Here is a 20,234-nt window from a genome sequence, read left to right as displayed (position 1 = left end):
CTTTAATGACACAAGAATTCCCTCTTTCTATCTTTAATCTGCAGAACGACTTTGTTGTGGATACCAGTCTGGTGGGGACAGTCTTGAATGGGCTGTCACACCTTAGTGGTGTCAGGGAGCGAGGGCAGTTTGTTGTCAGTCTCATCAGGGGTCTTGGCAGCAATATAAATCTGAAATCACGGCAGGAGTTTGCAAAAGAGGTGAGATTATCATATGTACTGTGACTTTTATCACATAGTAGATCTCTATGCTGTTTCCATCATGCACACATTGGTGTACTCTGTGTTTCTTTCCCGTTTTGTTTTGTGGTGTGTGATGGTAGCACTGTCACATTGTTTATCAGCCAATCAGTGTTGCCTGTCGCTGTTTCCAAGCTCTTGTCACAGTTTCCAAACTATTTCTATGTGCTTTCTTGATGTGGATACGTTTTAAAGTTACAATATTTTAGTGAACAAGAAATGTAAATGCACAGTAAATAGTGCATTTGTAAAATTTACCAATGCTAATTTGAATCCCAGTGCACCACTAAAATCTTATTCTGCTAGGCAAATATTATTACTAATGTGATTAAATACAGTCATATGTTTTGGCCATAGCTGTGTTTAAGAATTATGTTTATATTTAAAAATGGCATCCAATAAACACAGTGTTTTTTTTTCTTCTTTGATTTCCATAAAATATAGCAAACATGTTCTGTTTTTTTCCTCAGATTTTAGTAATCTGATTTCAGTAAAAATAAAATAAAAATAATTTAACTAACGGTGACTTACTTTTTCTTCATTAATACTTTTTAACACTGTTTTTCATTAAAGTCTTTGCCGCAGAATTTGAGAAGTTCTTTGAGTAAAAAGCACTTTTAGGAAATTTGACTGCAGATTTCTGTGGGGTCTAACTAGTACTGCTACTGTAAATCTCCAAATAAAATATGTACCACAAATTTATTTTGTAATTTTTAACTGGTAATGATACTGTCAGGTCAAGGTTATACACAGGTGTTGTAACAGTATCTATATATATATATATATATATATATATATATATATATATATATATATATATATATATATATTTTTTTTTTTTTTTATGGTGGTGCCAATTGACCTAATTTATTAGGTAGATGCATTAAATCTCGGTACACGCTGACGCAATGAATTATTTGGTTTGTCTTTAGGTTCTAAGCTGGGCCCGTGAAAGCCCACCTGATCCAAGGAAGCCTCTGGACACATTTTATGACCCTCAGACGGGACGCCTCAAAGCTTATCTGCTGGAGAAGCCAGAAAATCTGTCTGCAGATGATTTCACTAACCCTCAGAACCTTCCAGTCATTCAAACACCCGACATGCAGAGGGGTCTTGATAACTTCAAGCAATGGCTCAGCTCTGAAAACAGGCAGCCCTTTATTTTAGTAGGACCTGAGGGCTGTGGAAAAGGGTATGAATTTGAGCTTTACATTTTCATGTATTGTGTCCTGATTTTAACTTTAATAATTGTGGTGTCGCAGCAGTAGTATAATTCCATCAAATTCAACGTCTCAGTAGAACGTGATTGTTATTTAGACCTATGCATTTGCCACTTCTTTTTATGATTTTCTATATACATTTGGAAATTTTATTTCACATTTTAAATAAATGTTGTCTGCATAACAAGATGCCACACCTGTCTCTATTTTTCGATCCCTGTTTTAATCTGTCTATGTGTATTACATTTAATATACTTTTTTTTTTTTTTTTTTTTTGTACTGTGACTGACTCTTGTTGTTAGCCCAGGTTGGATGCTAAAATTGCAATTTACATTTAAGGGTTGCTTTAGTTTTTACTGCAACTATTGTATAAATGTATGCAGTTGCATAGTCACGACAGACATTTGTTTTTCAGCACTGAATTATGCATAGATATTTAGCAAGCTCTTAATTACCAATTTTGATTTTGGATCTACTATATATTAGCAGCTTAACACGAGTGGTATTTACATGAATACTATATGGATTTATTGAGTCTGTCACCGTTTTAAAGTACATCTAATTGAGACAGATGTTTTGAGCAATTACCCTGTTGTGTCTTGGCACCTGTAAATTCCCTTTTTGTGACACATTCAATTTGATCAGTATTTTTTATAAGCAAAGTTCACAAAGACCTAGTCAAGTCCAATTTCACCATCTGATTTACATGTTTATAGGATATACTGTATGTATATGTCATATTGGTATTACTAGTTATTGGTTATGCCTATTATAATTTTTTATTACAAGTCAGTATAATTACTGAAGTAATAGTGAGTGATTTTATTTTTTATTGTCAATGAGGTTTTTATATTTTCATTATTCTAAGTTACATCAACGTTGCCCATAAAAATACATGTGTATGCTTTTGCATTTGTTTTTATTATTATTATTATTATTATTATTTGTTTAATGTGTCTCATGTCAGAACCCCAATATATTAAAGAAGTTAGGTCTGTTTTAGTCTCCATTTAAATATTTTTTTGGAAGTGGCTAATTCAAAGTACGTTTTTTCTTCTTGTGGATCTCTAGAATGCTCCTGCGATATGCCTTCTCCCAGCTCAGATCCACACAGGTTGCCACTGTGCATTGCAGTGCTCAGACCTCCTCTCGTCATATTCTGCAGAAGTTGATGCAGACCTGTCTAATACTCAGCTCCAACACCGGACGAGTCTACAGACCTAAAGATTGTGAACGCCTTGTTTTGTACTTAAAGGACATCAACCTGCCAAAACCAGACAAATGGGGAACCAGCAATCTAATAGCTTTTCTTCAGCAGGTAATGTTTAGGCTGCAGAAGTAAAAAATATTGTCATTGCCTCCCAAAACTGTATTTGATAAGGCTTGGGTGGTGTGTGTGTGTGTGTGTGTGTGTGTGTGTGTGTGTGTGTGACAGTGTCATAGATGTTGACCTGCACAAGATGTTGACCTGCACACTGTAAAAAATATTCTCTCCAAAAGGATTGTGCTTTTCATCTTTCTGATATTCCTTTCTTTCCCCTGACTGTATTTTACCTCAAAAGTGCAGTTTAATTAAGTTTGTTTTAAACAGTTGCAATCTTTTTGGCACCATATTTTTTAAGTTAATCATGCACAGCTGACGGATGGCGATAAGCTCATTAGTTTAAATACACTTAAAAAAATAATAAAATCAAAGGGAGAGATGTTTTCAGATGTTTGTATAATATTCTTGTATACTGGTAAGAGAACCCTGGTTTTGTGTGTGATTTAATTTTCTTGAAGTAATAGTTCTCTTTAGTCATTCATGCCTAATTGTTGTTTTAATAAGGTGCTGACCTATCATGGATTTTACGATGATAATCTGGAGTGGGTTGGACTGGAGAACATTCAGATTGTGGCTTCAATGTCCGCAGGGGGTACAGTGGGAAGACATGTCCTAACGACTAGATTTACGTCAGTTGTTCGCATATGTACAATCGAGTAAGTCTTTTTCATGTGTCAATTCCTTCTACATGCAAGCAGTAAAATTTTACTTTTTTTCTGTACACTGATTGTGGTGGGGATTCCAAATACTTCCATCCTTTTAACTTTTAACTTTTTATTTTTTGAGCTGTGGGTTAAATACCCTGCTATTTTCCCCTGCTGGGGAAGCATATGAGATACTTATCACTCGATAACAGCTTATCAAATTGTGATGCTCACCTTGTGGGGAGCCAAGTATGCTTACTGATACCTTAATTAACCTATACAGGCAAATTAGTGAGTGCAAATTAGAAATGCATTTCAGTTATTTTAATTTAATGGCTATGGTTCCCCTTAAACACATGAAATAAAATATGAAATACAATGGTATGTTAATATTTTTTCTTTTTTTTATAGTTATCCTGACAGAGACCAACTGCAGACTATCTACAGTGCTTATCTTCAGCCTGTGCTACACAGGAACCTAAAAAGCCACCCAGCCTGGGGTTCAGCAGGCAAAATACACCAGCTGGCTGGATCCATGGTGCAGGTGTATGAGCAGGTATAAGAGTGTGACAAAGCCATCTTATTATAGAATAAGTTTGCCAGGGTTATTTGAAATCACACATTATTTTCCCACTCGAGTATTTGAGCTGTGTTTTTGAATTGGCAGCTATTAATAGTTTTAAAGTGAACATCCTGTACCAAGCAAGGCTATCAGTTAGCTTTCATTTAAGCTATAGATTCCTTTGAAATATATAATCTTACCAGTTAATATTCTATTAAATCCATATAATTACCTATGTGGAAAGAAAATATATCTTATATTATCTATGCAGTCCATACCTTTTAAAACTATGTAACTTTGCAATATATATTCTATCTATATTTTACATATATGAAACATGTCTTTTATAAAATGTATTCTTTATATCTATAATATTTGCTTCCTTGAAACCCTAATGCTATTTTTAAATGATTAATACCCGTGACACTGTTATTAGTGGTACTGCTCGTTTTATTTACAGAACAGGTGTTCAATATAAGGGAAAAGAGTAATGTTGGTGTGTACATCTTGATTTATGAAAGTATGAGACTTTGACTTTTAAAATGAAGGTTAGGCTGTGCTGGCACTAGCTCCTGACTTATTTCTGTCTGCTTTGTCTTCAGGTCAGAGTGAAATTTACAGTTGATGACTACAGTCACTGCCTGTTCACTCCCTGCATTCTCACGCAGTGGGTGCTCAGCTTGTTTAGATATGATTTAACTGGAGGTGAGATATTACACTCTTCAAATGGGCTGCCTGTCGTTCTTTTAGGGTACACCTGGACTTGGTGCTACTGATAAAACAAGAACATATTTCTCTTCTCTGTTCTCTTGAATGACCATGAATAGTTATCATCTACAACAGAGATTCAAACTACTTTTTACTTTTCTTTGGAGAAAAATGTATACAGTATATGTAATGAAACAATTAGCTGTGCTGATAGGTCTATCATATGTAATACCAGGCATTTTTTAAGCAACTCACTATAGGGGAAATTTTCAGTAAGTAGCAAAAATCTAGATTGATTTGGTGTTGTGACTTGAAGTGGTGACAGTTACTTAAAGATGCCACCCTAAAAGTGTCTGAACATGTTGCAAGATTTATATTGATTAAAAAGTTGACTTGTGTTACATTGATTTAATACACAGAAGTGTGATATGGATGACAAAAAAACACATAAATCTTAATTTTATTAAATTATTTCTTTCTTTCTTGTTAATCTTTCCTTCGGAATGATTTCCAAATGGTATGTATACCTTTCACTCAAACTCTTTTAAAGTTTTTTTTTTTATTAAAACAAAACCATAATCTGTAAATTGCTGCCAGTCCAAATTTGAAAACAAATATATCTGGATTTGTATTTTTTAGGCACATCACAAAACTCAGTAGACCTTGTTTTAGAAGTTATAGCTTACGAAGGACAGCGTCTCTTCCGGGATCGTCTTGTGAGCACAAAGGACATCAATGCATTTGACAACATTTTGATGTCAGTGATTCGTGGAGACTGGGGTTCAGATGTGCTAGAAAATATGGCAGGTAATCCATGGGTGTGTGTGAAGAAAGCGTTGCTCTGCTTTGATCTGTTTAATGGTAGGTAGCCTTTTTAGGTTTTATCTCGGACTAGAAATAACCCATGTTGCAATTCCCATTAAAGGGCATTAGTCTTGGGAAATTGCTGTATAATTTATGTATTTTTATTCTGCTTTTGAAATAGATTTGTTTAATTCTGGGGAAGGGTCTATTTAAAAAAAAAAAAAAAAAAAAAAAAAAAAAAAAAAACCTTTTACTGGAGATGTATTTTGCAGTTAAATAAATTACAGATGTTGCAGGAAGATTATGGCCCCTTCAACATTTTTCTTCTGAATATTTATTTTAAAACATGCAGCTAATGAAATACAGTTAAACAAATTGAACACGTGAGAAATAACTTTTTCTTTTGCATATCTGTTATTATAAGGTTTGTTTGCAGACATTGCAAGAGTAATCTATGACATGGTTGAATAACGTGACATTGAAGATGCAGCACATACCAACACACAGCATTGTGTGACCACCAAAAAGCCCTATTTGTAGTCACAGATCTGAATGTAAATTTACATGTGAAATGGATTTAAGACATGATAAATGTATATTAAACTTTTTTTTTAAAAAAAGCCTGGTAATATTGATACCCATCACAATATACATTTTCCAGACTCTTACTATGTCACCTGGGGAGCTCCTCATGAGGCTGGTGCAGTAATAGCTCCTGGGCAGCCTTTACCTTCACACGGAAAACCACTGGGTAGACTGAGCTCCATGGATTTGAAGGAAGTTATCCACAAGGTAGGTGCTGAAATAAAGTTGGTTACAGTAGAATTAAAATTTAATCGTGAAGTTGGTAAAACAGCAACAGGCCTCATTGGCTCAACTAGTAAAAGCACTGCCCCTTGGGAGTGTAGGGTGAGTCATGTCAGCATGATTCGAATCTTGCTCATTCCAAGTTGGCCAGGGATTCACAGGGAGCTTTGGCTTGTGCACTCCCTCAGGTAGTAAAATCTTAGGATATCACACCTCATTGCATTTCAGTGACACTTTCTGTCCCATGGGCTCAGTAGCCTGATAACACTGTTGCTTCGGTTTGGTGCTTGAAAATAAGTAGTTTACTTAACATTAGGAATGGAGTTTGCCTGTTCATTATTCAAACTGTGCATTCCAAACTGGGTTGAACAAATAGGGTTAAAATGTATATAAAATGTATGAAAGGAGAACAGTTTAAGGGGATGATCAAATAGGGTACAGAAAAGGTCCTGGCTCCAGGAATCCTTGTAGGTGAGTGAGATGAGCAGGTTGCCAACCAACAAAGAATGCACATTGTTAGATTTAGGTATATATATAAAGCAGTGGTGGCCAATACGCTGAACACTGCAATCCATTTTGGTGGATCTCAACGGCCTCTGCGATCCACCAGTAAGCTATGACCAACAATTAATAGCAGATTTTATTTATTTATTTATTTCTTGAACATACAATGTTGAGCACTTGTGACGACTTTTAGCGTCAAGCTTCACGCAAGTAGAACTGTATGACGTCACGAGTGAAACATTTCTACTACTGATATACGTATTGTGTTAATTTTCCTCCCCCCCCCCCATTGCTCATTTCTTGTAAAGATGATGACATACATGAATTTGCTATTTTCATCATCTGGGTTTGACAAGTTTTCAAACTGCCTGGAAATGAGTAGACGTCGCATTGTTAAATCAGTGAAATTCGAGCGGTATGGGATTTTTAGTTTTTAATGTATGATTAACAGTGGGCATTGGACACCAATAAACTACATTCCCAGCATACGTTATGATTGAGTTATGACTTTGGATTCGACTGTGAGTTAGCTGAAAAAAAAATCACGTTTATTGTTTTATAGTCAACATTTAGGAATTTCTAGTCGCATACGTGCACCTAAATTAAAATGTACGTTCGCACAAGCATTGTGTTAGTCTCATATGCAGAAACTGTTGGGATATTTTCATCTGTGCTACTGGATGACACAGAAGGCTCTGCCCTTCACATCAGCCGAAACAAAAACTGGTGTATGCTTATATGCTAGTGCTTGTTCTGATTTGTCCCGAGATCCACCGAAAAATCTTTAGCGATTCAGCTGTGGATCGTGATCCACGTATTGGCCACCGCTGGTATAAAGTAATGAAACTAAAAAGTCTGGGTTAATTTTAATTGGTTGGATAAAGAACTGTTATTGTCTTAATTGGGGAGGAGAGGGTGTCACATGTCGATCCTACCTATTTTTTAGGCAAACTTGGTTTGTGTTGTGTGCCGTAGTCTGGTTTTATCTTTTAAACCAGATGGCCTTCAAGAATTACGTACAGCTTTATTTATGTTACTCCATTGTGCTAGAAGTATTCTGTCAATGTGCAGATGACATTTTATTAGATGTGGTTGTATCCTGAAGCACAGATCCTTGCCCTTTTGTTGAGCGTTATTAGTCAGTGTACTGAAACTTTGGAAGTATATTTGATTTATTGGAAATATAGTTTTGAAAGTTATCTCAAAAGAACATCTTATCATGAACGTTTCTATTTTAAACCAATAACATATTTTTATTTCTGAAAAAATAGACAGAACCTTCTTGTGTGTAGAGACATTTAAAGATTTGTACTGGAGTTTAGTAAATCTTACCTGTCATAGTTATTGAGGGATTAAAACTTTAACTATTTGGATTGTATCCCAGAACTTTACAAGCTTGTTTCAAGTGCTGGTGTTTAGATAGTATCTAAAATCTAGTCAGTGTGCCAGCAACGACTGCCCACTTTTAATGAATAGTATGAGAGCTCAAAAGAAGGGATTGTTTTAGGGGTTTTATTATTCAGATTCAGTAAAGACACCCAGGTGTAAATGAACACACACGAAAAAAAATCCCACAAAAGCAACACAAATTCTGTAAAGTGCCACCTGACTAGTGCTGTTCACCACATCAATTAAAGAGAAACAAACCAGCAATCACAATTATCAATGAACAGTAGTTAGAGCGTTACAGGCACCTTTTTATTTAACATCATATTTGTGTGAATAAAAGGGCTTCAGTAAATGATTCAATTATTCAAGCTGGACATGCTTTTACAATTTTCCACGTTTCATTATTATCATCTGTTTCTATGTTATGCAAGTGTTTATCGAAATTAAGTTTTTCACAAGTGAATGGCACAGAATAACGGCCTAAATAATCTAAGGGGAATGTCAGATCAGAGCGAATGGTTTGTAAACATGAAGTAAAACGAAAAAGTAAAAAAGATCTGTCATTGATATGTGTGGTGTTAAAACAATGCTGAAAATGTTCTAGTTATTTCCTTGTCCTATGAAAATAAACTCTCGTAACAAGTAAGTAAGACCTCTGGAATTAATGGATAGCTATTAAACAAAATTACATAATATTCTCCAGAACTTGTTTTATGAATGTACATATGTACATACTATATCCATGTGACGGGAATAAACATTTTATAACTACATGTTTTTCTGTTTATAAATCCAGTCGTACCATTTGGGCCAGGACAACTGCAGACAAAGTTCAAAACAACCCCCCCCCCCCCCCCCAAAGTGCATCTTGATAATGCCATCAGGGAGCCCATCACTTTTTTCATCAGAAACCTAAATCTTCACTGAGAGTACTGCTTTTGGCACTGCCTGTGCGCGTCGCGAATTTTATATAAGTATAGGTCTCCTGATCCGTAGTTCATTTTTACGTCCTTAACTCCCCTAATAGAATTGTCTACTTTTTTTCGGAATGTAAAAACAAAAAAACATGTTTTCTTCTATTAAAGAGAACCATAAGGAGTTGAGTTTAACAAAAAAAATATTTTAAAAAAAAAAATAAGATAGTTTATTCCCCATAAAGGCATAATCCAGTATGGAAGAGACAACAGGGAACTGGACATCCTGATTTTCCACGAGGTCCTTGAATACATGTCCAGAGTGGACAGAGTCTTGAGCTGTTACACAACACAGGACCCCCCCAGTGACGACACTACCACCTGCCTTGCATGTCTTAAGTGGAGTGGGCCGTCGTACTGCCACCTCTGTGGTTAGCCACATGCATGGAGCCACAATGTTCACACCCAAGATCTCCAGGGGTTATGGACTGAAGCAATTCAGAAATGACCTAAAGCATGTAATCTACAAGCGTGTGATAATTAGCTGTTGGATTTAGAAAAAGATCATTAATCTTTTGATTCATACTTAAGAACAGTATACAGGTTATACAATTAATGCCTGCTCCACAACCTACTCCAACACCGTAGCAGATAGGAGGCTGATAGCTGATATGCCCCTCACGTTTGAGAGTGCATAGTTTTGTTACTGATGACCTGGCGGCAGCACTGTTACCATATTCATGAGCTCCTGGAGGAGTTGCCTGGTTGTCTGGCCCTGGCTCAGCAGCACATCATACAGGTGAGAGTAGCCAATCCTCTCCTTGAAAACCTCCTAGTGGGCGGTGCAAACGGAAAAGCAGGAGTTGTCAACAAGTAGATTCAAATCAGTAAAAATTTATTAAAAATTGGTAGAATCACCTGAAATATACAACCTTATTTTTAAGGAAGTTGAATAAACTACATTTGTAGGCAATGGAAACACAACGGAACTCAGTGAAATACTGTTTTCAGTGCAAAATACAGTACTTTGTATATGAGAAAAATAATCACTTTCCAGTAATACTACATTACATTGTTAAAGTGATACATACTGAAGTCTTATGGCTGTTTAGACTTAACAAAACGTCATCCTTACATTGAGCTCTCTACTATGTAATGATATACACAAAATCTAAAGGTAACAACATTCCTTGCATTTTTTTGTATATGCTGAACTCAATAGTGATACACCTGCAGCATATGTTAACAAGGGTCTGCAAACAGTCTGATTGTAAATGCTATAAAACACTGCTAAGAATAAATAACAACAACAATTTAGGTCATACTGAGTCAAAAGGAACAGTCAGAGGATGCTAACTATGAATCCAGGGTTACCTTTGCAGACGGAGAGCTGGTCATGATGGCAGTGAGGACTCTGAGAGCGTGGACAGTAATGGAGTCTGAGCCTTTTTCAAACACCTAGACACACAACATGCTGGCGTTAGGCACTGCAGGACTCTCTGCGTGGAGGCACTGCAGGACTCTCTGCGTGGACCCCGCCTGTCCATCAAACACCACAGTGGCCTGTGGCGTTGTTCTAGTCTGGTCGTAAATTTGTTATTTGACCCATACAGCAGCAGGTTCACTTAACCAATTTAGGACCTGCCTGGAATAAAGACCTAAATAGGAATGGATCCTGAGGGTCAGAGATGACTTTGAACGAATAGGTACCAACAAAACATACATATAAATATCGTGAACGCTGAATTAGGAACCCAAACAGATTGTAAAAACTGATGGGAATAGTAGGCCATTTCTTTTACTTTCTATGGCAAAAGACAAACACTTACATGATCTTTCCAAATAAAATGATTTGAAGTTTGAAATCTTTTGTTTACATCTGTGATGTTGTTCTCCAAAAAAATGCTAAGTTCAATGACTATAAAAGCTTTTATTGAGAACATGTTAACATGTGTGTTTCACATTTTATTGAATTTAAATTGACTAAGATCACTTCTGTAAGGAGAATAATATTCAAGTGTAAGACTCTTATCTTTAAGACTCTTAATACCAACAGGTTTAGAGAAACACTTACAGGTGTGAGATTAATAAGTTAGATATATTTCTTAGAAACTTACACAATAACACTGAGCCCCATTATTGCTATTAATTTAGCAATGTAGGATGATCCAAAGTACCTTTCAGTTCCACAGCCATCATTAGGAACAATGAGCTCACAAACACCTTGACTAAAACCAGCACAAACAAAAACAACCTGGCCAGGATCCCTCCACCCATCACAGCAGACCTCCAGAAAACCATCACCCAAACAAATAAACATCTCTTCTTTATAGTGCCAACAACTCGCTGCAGACCAGATGAGTGAAACAGGGAGAGACTCAATCAAGTTAGGCACTTGACTAAAATCCTCTCCCAGGGGTAGTTGAGATAACAAATGTCTTACTTTTGGAGAAGAAACTACTCCTGTAATAGTGTGTGTACAGAACGCAGTATAGGACAGGTATCTGAATATTGCTAGGGCAAAAAGTTTTGCATTGCTTAGAATTTTAGGATGGACAATTTTATTTATTTTATTATTATATATATATATATCTATATTCAGATAATATCTAATATATATATCTATATAATGTTGTGTGTGGTGTGCGATATATATGTACACACGCATATATATACATACACATTTAGATTTTTAATCTATTGTAATCAAAGAAACTACAAAATATCACAAACGTTGATCGGAAGCCATAACAGTTAGATAAATGTAATTTAATATGCTAGCGTAACATTAATCAGTAGGTTTCATTCAACTTTTCTGAAGCAAAATTTGTTCATTCTGTAGGGTGATGCAAAACTTTTGGCCATAGCTGTATTGTGCACATTGTGGCTAAACGGCAGACGGCTGCTATCAACGTCTGCTCGGCCTGGCTTGGGGAAACGCGGCTCCAAGTTTGACTTGATTCATTTCAAGATGGTTGCACCACACATTGTGGTTTCCTGGAGGTCTACTGTAAAGCAGCACCCAAAACGAAAAGGAAATCCCAGGCTGTGTTGAGTTTGACTACACCCCTCTGAGCAAACCCAAGAGCACACCACCATACAACACCACATGCATGCTTTTCATTATCACTCAATTCAAAACAAGTTTAATTAACCACATTCCTAAACTGTCATATCAGTTTTTACTTGTTTAAACAAACATACTTAAAAAAAAAAAAAAAATAATAATAATAATAATAATAAGTGTGTTCGAAGTTGTGTCCCTGCACCGTGATAGACTTCCGGAAGGGAGTCTAGTGGTGTGTCGAACCTCCTCCTCCTATTGGAGGAGAGGAGGGGAAAGAGAGAAGGGAACAAACCACCACTTGAACAGAGCAGCTGCATGAGCAGGACCCTCTGGTATTGCAGCTTTGACATGTGATTACCAACTTCTCACAAATATTAAACTATCTTGTATTCTACATACATCAAATAATAAAAATCTATAGCATTCTTCATTTTTTTTTTGTTTAACACAAGTATAATGTAGCTTAAACAAAGTAATAGACACAGTAAAACTGACCAATTAATTTTCTTCTAGCTAGCTCTATTTTAGGCTTACACAAACCAGAGGTTCTGGGACCACTGAACAATTTTCACGTTCTAAACTGAGTGCTGCAGTTCTAAAATCTGTATTCCACAGAGCCTGGTGAAACTGAAGTCTGCAGAGAGACAGAAGATGATGGTACTAGCCCCACTCATAAGGAGGTCAGAGTTTCCTACTAATAGCAGTGTTCTGTGACAAGGGGCGAGGTTGGGAGGTTGGAGGGGGTTAGAGAGACACTACGACCCCCCGATAGTAAATGCAGGCATGGCACACAACTCTAGGTGTCACGTACTGTGTAGTAGAAGGTTATACATCATCCTCGACATCGTGCCATCTAGGCGCTAGTTCGCTGTGGCTGACGATTGACTAGTTCGAAGCTCTCGGCGAAGGCTACAGCTCCGATCGTTAAGCAGAGAGAGAGAGGAGAGAGAGGAGAGAGAGAGAGAGAGAGAGAGGAGAGAGGAGAGAGAGAGAAGCAAAGACACAACATTAGCAAAACGCTTTCACCTCAAATTCTTCAGGTTCTAAGTAGACAGAAAAAAAACATGTTCTGCGAATATTTAGTGTACAAGCCTTTGTACGTGGACTTTCCCCATATAAAAAGACGCCCGTCTTCAAACTCAAATCTGGGCCCATTATACCTCTTTTCCACTATACAACTAGAGCTGCTCAAGGGTCGCACCAGGCTTGCTCAGGAGACTCAGGAGGAGCCTAGCTGTTTTTCCACCACAGATCCCAAGCCATCACGCAGAAATGAGTCTCGAGTCACATATACATGCAGTATTAGAGGCGCTGTATTTGACTTGAGAATGGAGGATCTAGAGGTTACGGTCGTGTTTTTCTTCATTTTCGTTCTTCATGTTACTGAATACAAATGAGCATCTACAGCATCCCAAGGCTGACCAATCGCAACAATGAAAGATATTAGTACATTGCTAGCCTTGACCGGACGAACCGAGGTTCAGGCTAAGTTTCTACTGTGGCAACACTCCGGTCCCCGTTCAAACGGGTCATTGCCCTATTGTATTGTGTATTTTGTATTATGTGTTGTGTTTTAATGTTGGTGTATAGTCATCGGTACATGGGATATAAATGGGTCTGTGTAACATGAGTTGTTTAAAATGTATATTTCTATTTAAGCACGAGGATTGCACAGCACTTCACGTGCAGGTAAAATGTAATAATATGTGAGCACAGGGAATTGCACTTTCATTAATTCACATGCAGTTGTACAGAGACTCCAATTGAATGATTGATTAGCAGTCGAGTCTCGGTACAGCTGCATAAAAGCAGCATGTTTTCACCTACTCAATGGTTGTGTGTTTGCTGAGTGGAGAACGGGTGCGGAGAAGGAGAAAACAAAAACAGAAGTAAAAGTAAACAATTAATTGAATTCACGGTGTTTGTCTGTTCATCCACTGTTTGTTAGTGGATGTACAAAGTTAGTGTTAATCTAGTTTTGTTTGTCTATTTACTTTGGCCTAAAGTGCCGTGTGCTGTTTTTGTTCAAACTTTTTATTTTCTGTTTGTTCAATTATTAAATGCTGAGCGCAAGCAAGTGCTCAGCTTCACCAAACTCCATCTCTCTCTGTTGTTTTTTTTGGTTCCTGGTTCTGGTCTGACGTCCCACATTACAGCCGTCTTTGTGACAGGCCAGTGTTTTACAATTTGGTTCTCGCTCGGCTCGACAAATAGCCAACGGAAAAGGGGTAAAGAGCACAGGACGAGGCGATATGCTTCTCTGCTTTGGTAAAAACCTTTAATCTGTTGCTTAGAGAAATAGAGGTCAATATAAATCAATGAAATAACCCTATACGGATCCCATTGGTGTCCCTCTACCACCCACCCATCTCCCCCACCCAGGGGTGATTTATTAACCTTATTAATATCACTGAAAATCTGCCTTTCTACATTTAATACAAATTCCAGTATAACCCTAACAGCGTGTGAACTGAAGAGAGTTGACTCCTTTATAAAAACAGTAGTAATAATAATAAAATTTGTTTTTCACATTAGGTTTTACTTCCTATTATTTTCAGAGAACTGTGAAGTGTTTTCATGTCCTGATCATAGCGGAGAAACCACTGCATCAAGCAGTTTCCAGTCATTGAAATTGCTCTTGAATTCTGGCAGGGGCCTCGTCCTCCAGAGCACTTCATAACTCTATTGTCTGTTCAATTGATCTAGTCAGTAGACAATCTAAACACTGTACAAAAGGTTATGAAAATCAAGCACCCAACAGTGCGAGCGAGTCTCCTTGCACTTTAATCTGTAAATACGTGAGAGGGTTCTATTCAGTGACTTAAATGATGGTGAAGTTTAGATTCACTGAATACAACCCCCTGCCTATTAGGGGGCGTCTTTAAAATTCAAAAGCAAAAGGGTTCTAGTTATTCCAGTAAAACACAAACACTGTACAGAATGTATAACACACGGAAATTGTAGCCAGAGCATAAGTGTTTTTGTGGCGCTATAAGATTATACTCAGAGTCCATACAGACACACACAGAGCTCCACCCCACCTTGCTGTTCTGTATCAGTCTCAAAATGTGCTCGAAACAGTTGTTATTCAGAAATATGGCCTGAAGGACCGGCCGATCAGCGCAGTTTAACATCTCAGGGATAGCTCCTACAAAACAAGTACATACACAAATAAGACCACTCTTTTACACAGAGCCATTGCAAATAAATCCATTAAAAGGTGAAGTTCAATAGTAAATATTGTTGTAGACACTAATTTCACATTTTATTATAGACTTTGCCCCGTTATATTTTTTCTTAACTAAATTCGATTCTGCAACACCCTCTATATATAATATATATATATATATATATATATATATATATATAGATATATGATATATATGTTTATATAAGATATAATATGCGGAGCACGTACGAACGTGCAACAGTGTCACTGCATATACTGCATGTGTGCTGGTCAGAACTGATATTCATTGGTGCCTTTGTGTCCCTTGTCCTCAGAGAGGACTAACTGGGTGCGCACAAAGCCAGCTGTGTGGGACTCACTGAGCATGCTGGTGCGGAGGGTGATAAGCCGGTCTTCCCAGTCTCTTGCCTCCCCCTCCCCAGCCCCCGCGCCAAGGTGATCAGAGTTGAGGACCCAGAAGTAGCTGTCCAGCACGGTCCTGATGTCCACTTGCCGCTGGTCCAGACTGCTGGCGTGCAGGAGGTGGATCACAGCGGTCAGGCACTTCAGGGTCAGCTGCAGCAGCTGCGGGTCCTTCATTTCCTGGTTGTCAGGGCAACAGCAGGAACTGAGGACCCCCATGAGGTCACTCACCGCTGAGGGGACGATGGCCAGCAGGGCATTTCTCTATGAGAAACACAAAAACTTTTTTTTTTTGTGGTGTAATCCATGCAAATATCCAATCACAAGACAATAAATCACTGGATATATAACAAATGGAAATACATAACAGGCATCATTTCAGCAAACTTTCATCAATACAGATGAAAGTACCTGACTTTGTTTCAGGTTTTAAACTATCTTGTCATGAGCCAGGTGGCAAGTGATGTTTAAATATCAGGCACCGATCAAGCCGCTGGTGAGAGAGTGCTTGCTTGTGTTTGAATTCAGATCACCCACAACTCTGAAATGTGAATTAATACAGATGCTTCTCTGTCCAAGGTTCAAACTGCAAGCACACATTTTCCTATCAACCTACGCATGCATATTAACTTCCTGGGAAAATTAGGCGATACCAAATCCAGACGAACATCCTCGCAGTGCCCTTCCTCCCTCTCCACGGGGTATTAATTAGACCTTGTCCACCTACACCACTGCTACATGAAATGTCTGTTCTGAGTTTTTTTCTGACACAGTAATTACCTGACTCATGCTCAATTAGCTATTCCAGTCCCTAGACTAGGAAGCCTGAGAAACGCAATACTATTGTATCACTTAAGCAAATATAAACCCCCTGCATATTTTTATGTTGCACTGTTTGTATTTTATAATTGTGATTGCACATTGTGTCAAATAGCTTCAAGAGCGAGCTTTACAGTTTGTAATCTATGTGCCTTTGGCATAGTAGGTTTTATTGTTAGAAGAGAACCCAAACGCTAAGGCAATGTAACAGGTTAACTCAACAACAACCTTTTGAGATTTTGACATTCAAGTGTCAATCTGCAGGGAAGGTTTAGGACTAAAATGCTGGAAACAGGCTTCCAGTCCCCGCAGTCTCTGACTGTCTTCTTAAATTTTGTCAAGTATCTCTTATATTCTTATATATATATTTATTAGTTATATAAATAGTATATAATCTCTATATAATACCTATATATACAAAATACTAAGATTTGAACTATCAACGACTATAAAAACTCCGAATATCACTACAAACTCTGGAATACTCACAGGACTATAAATACAAACTCTGTGCAATGCACATAGAGAAAAAATTGAATTTGAACTACGCTGTCAACAACAGCAACAAACAACAGAAAAACTGCGAAGTACTGCTGTCTTGCTGCAAAAGAAAACACAAAAACATGTAATACTGTATATTGCAACTCTCTATACCTAGAATTCTTTGAATTAAAGATAACTGCTCATATTTTTTTTTTTAAGGGTAGCCACCCATGCAAGGCAAAACTGAACAACTGCATGGCAGCAGATTCATCTCGAGCTTTGCCCTGTGCATTACAACATAACCATTGATGACCAGAGCCCAGCAGGCTGTGCTCAATGGAGCCTTACCCTTCAAATCTCCTTTCAGCCTGCTACAAACTGAACTCAAAGAGAAGTGGGTTACCTTGCAGCCAATGATGATGGCGCCGTACAGGTGGACCAATCGCACCCTCAGGATCTCCGGCAGATTATCACTGTCCTTGAAGCTCTCTGTGGAACCAGAAGAAAATCTCATTTATCTCAGATCTCAGTCTGGCTAAACGCAGCTCCTGCAATTACTCTGGGTAACGGAAACTCTTACCCTTCACGACTTGTCTATTAGTCACTACTGTGGTAGATTCTTTTTTTTATTATTATTAATGTTGAATAACTTAAGTAAAAAGGTAAAATAAAATGTGCAAGCAGAAAATTAAGGGGTAGATGCACTAAAGTGTTGCGTCTGTCGCAATCGTTGCAAACCAGTATTAAACAAATGAAGCGCTGTTCGCATCATTTTAACAAATGCTTTGCAGCCACAATTCTTATTTGCGTTTTAGCCTTAAATTAATATGTAATTCCGGGCGTTCCAAATTCGCAAAAACAGGGGGAGATTAAATTTTGCAGCCTTTCAGGTGGCAGATTTTACTAAGTATTAGGGCTACATGAATTTCCTGAGATGTACTACACTGCATAATTTGACGTAGTTGACCACAAACACTTACAACTGCACAAACAATTCGACAAAGCTTTTGAAAGCATGGTATTAAAAACAACAGACCTAAGGGTTCAGGCGAAACAAACACACAACGACTTTTTGAAAGCATGTTTTAAACAGTCATAATGTGTTGCTGGCATTTCCCAGTCCAATGTTTTCTTGTGACGAACACTGGTTACTCTCACTGTAATTTTTGAGACGAACACTGAACCGCAAGTACCCAAATACTCTTTCACAAAGTCAAGGTGGACTTACAAGCCTTGAAACAAATCACTATGACATTGTTCTGGGTTCCCCAGTATAGTTTTAGAGCAATGACTGCAGCACCTGCCACTACAACAAAACCCCATGCACGTTTCTTAGAAAGCATCTGTCAGAAGCCATGATCTATGTGCATTATTGTCCTAGGACTGAGACTAATTAATAAATAATAACATGAAATAAAAAACTTCTAAACTGACATTTACCCGTATATTTAAATAACCTTTTATTTGCCGGGTACTATAATGTTACAATGGTCAGACGCATATTGATTCTGTGTTACCAACCAGTGGGCTAAGTAACAAGAAAGTGATGCTAGGTATCTGCTAGGTATTCATTTGAGTTTACTACTGTAGAGGTTTATATTTTTATATAATGTAATGTGTAGCCTACCCAAAACATTTTAGTGTTATTTCAGCGCAATGATTTATATTTCAAATACATCGAGAACTGTAAATGTATATGTGTGCGATTTTATTGTATTGTTTTTTAACCTGACTGACACCCAACCTCCTTTATTGTCGTCGGACAAACTTCAGTATACGAGTCCTGGAGTTGGCTCCTTCCCTTTTTTACTGCCTAACTGTGCATTGCCCTTATTTGCAAAATACATATGCAAACAATTTCACGTTAGAATTACTGTTCAGTTTTAATTTCTTACTGCACATCAAACAAAAACAGCAAACAAACAATTAAAAACAAAGCATGATTCTCGCACTGGTATCATAATCATACACACAAGCTTGCCCATAACAACACCAGCAATATTAGATATCTTACTTCGCTGAAGTGGTTTTTTTGAGCAACACAACTAGCAAAGTCCAGAGAGCAGGTGACCTCAGCTTCCCTAGCAACAAGCCTCGGCGCTATGTTAGAGAATTGATTGATCTGGTTCTTAAACTTTTTTTTGTGGCGGACCAACACACTACGACACTATAGCTTATTGAAACATTAAGGCACATAAAACCCAAACACACTATAATATTAGAATAACCTGTAGACCCTGCCCCTTCTTTAGTTTTAAACACATGGATTGGCGCTGTTTCTAGGAGCACAAGAAAGTTATTTTAAAAGTTGACAGTTTATGGTGTAGTGTTTTATTTAGGAGGTTACGCTTTTAAAAAATGGTACACCGAGCGCCAGAGTGCACTTGTCAACGGTAGAGAAAATAAAAAAAAAAACCGCACTCAACAATGGTTAAACGGACACATCCAGTCCTATCAGAATAAGAAAGCGCGGTAACGACCATTTAAATCTAGTAATTGTGTTACAGTACTTTCCCACATATTTTTTTAATTTGCATTTATATTTTATACAGTTTTTTTTTTATGTTATTAAGCAAAAATGTGGTACAAGTCATTTACCAATATTCATACATTGGGTATTGGGAACATTTTTTGTTTTATTTGGTGCAATTTTTTGTTCCGACATTTGAAAATCTGAGCTTTTCGAGAGGCCATGAACGGTGGACAACAAGTTGGCTAGAATTACAAGAACCCAAACAAACACCCCGTTTGAAAAAAAAAAAAAAAAAAAAAATTCAAGGAAAGTTCCAAAGACTTAACAACTTAATGAATGGAAAAAAAAAAAAAATTAAAATGCTTGGGTGCCAGAGGCTGGTGTTTTTATTGATTTGATAAAACATAAAGAATAGGTAATCGACTTAAAAAACAGTTTGTCTTGAAAATGTAAAACGGTCTGCTACGATAATTATATGCTTCAGTGCGTAATTCGGCTGTTTAAGTTAAGAGTACTCAATTTTGCTATGTTAGCCACTAAACCGCAATGACAGCCTGTTAGTGACCAAAAAAAATGCCAATCATGTATTTTTTGATTGGCTTCTCCAGGTCAGCGGTAGTAATGTGTGGATAGTGAACTTTGTCTTTGCTCTTTTTCTGTATCTTTTCATTATCAACAAAAAGAC

At 37.3% G+C, this 20,234-nt stretch overlaps 2 protein-coding genes across 2 annotated transcripts; one reads left to right on the top strand and one right to left on the bottom strand.

Annotated features, from left to right (window-relative positions):
- The first annotated feature begins 5 nt into the window (after positions 1–5).
- On the top strand, positions 6–9,551 carry LOC121321205 (cytoplasmic dynein 2 heavy chain 1-like). The gene is made up of 9 exons (XM_041260106.1): positions 6–200; positions 1,172–1,431; positions 2,531–2,777; positions 3,288–3,439; positions 3,839–3,983; positions 4,592–4,694; positions 5,355–5,504; positions 6,163–6,293; positions 9,360–9,551. Exons 1-9 carry the CDS (start codon positions 6–8, stop codon positions 9,549–9,551), a joined length of 1,575 nt encoding a protein of 524 aa, XP_041116040.1.
- Positions 9,552–9,705: 154 nt separating this feature from the next.
- Positions 9,706–17,615, bottom strand: LOC121320344 (neurobeachin-like protein 2). The gene is made up of 5 exons (XM_041258577.1): positions 17,480–17,615; positions 15,732–16,038; positions 15,224–15,330; positions 10,490–10,573; positions 9,706–9,947 (listed from the first exon to the last, which is right to left on the bottom strand). Exons 1-5 carry the CDS (start codon positions 17,588–17,590, stop codon positions 9,819–9,821), a joined length of 738 nt encoding a protein of 245 aa, XP_041114511.1. The 5' UTR covers positions 17,591–17,615; the 3' UTR covers positions 9,706–9,818.
- Positions 17,616–20,234: the final 2,619 nt, after the last annotated feature.

This window comes from Polyodon spathula, chromosome 9 (assembly GCF_017654505.1).
Source record: "Polyodon spathula isolate WHYD16114869_AA chromosome 9, ASM1765450v1, whole genome shotgun sequence".
Classification (NCBI taxonomy): Eukaryota; Metazoa; Chordata; class Actinopteri; order Acipenseriformes; family Polyodontidae; genus Polyodon; species Polyodon spathula.
The sequence above is the reverse complement of the archived record's forward strand: the minus strand, read 5'-3'. Positions and strand labels throughout refer to the sequence as shown.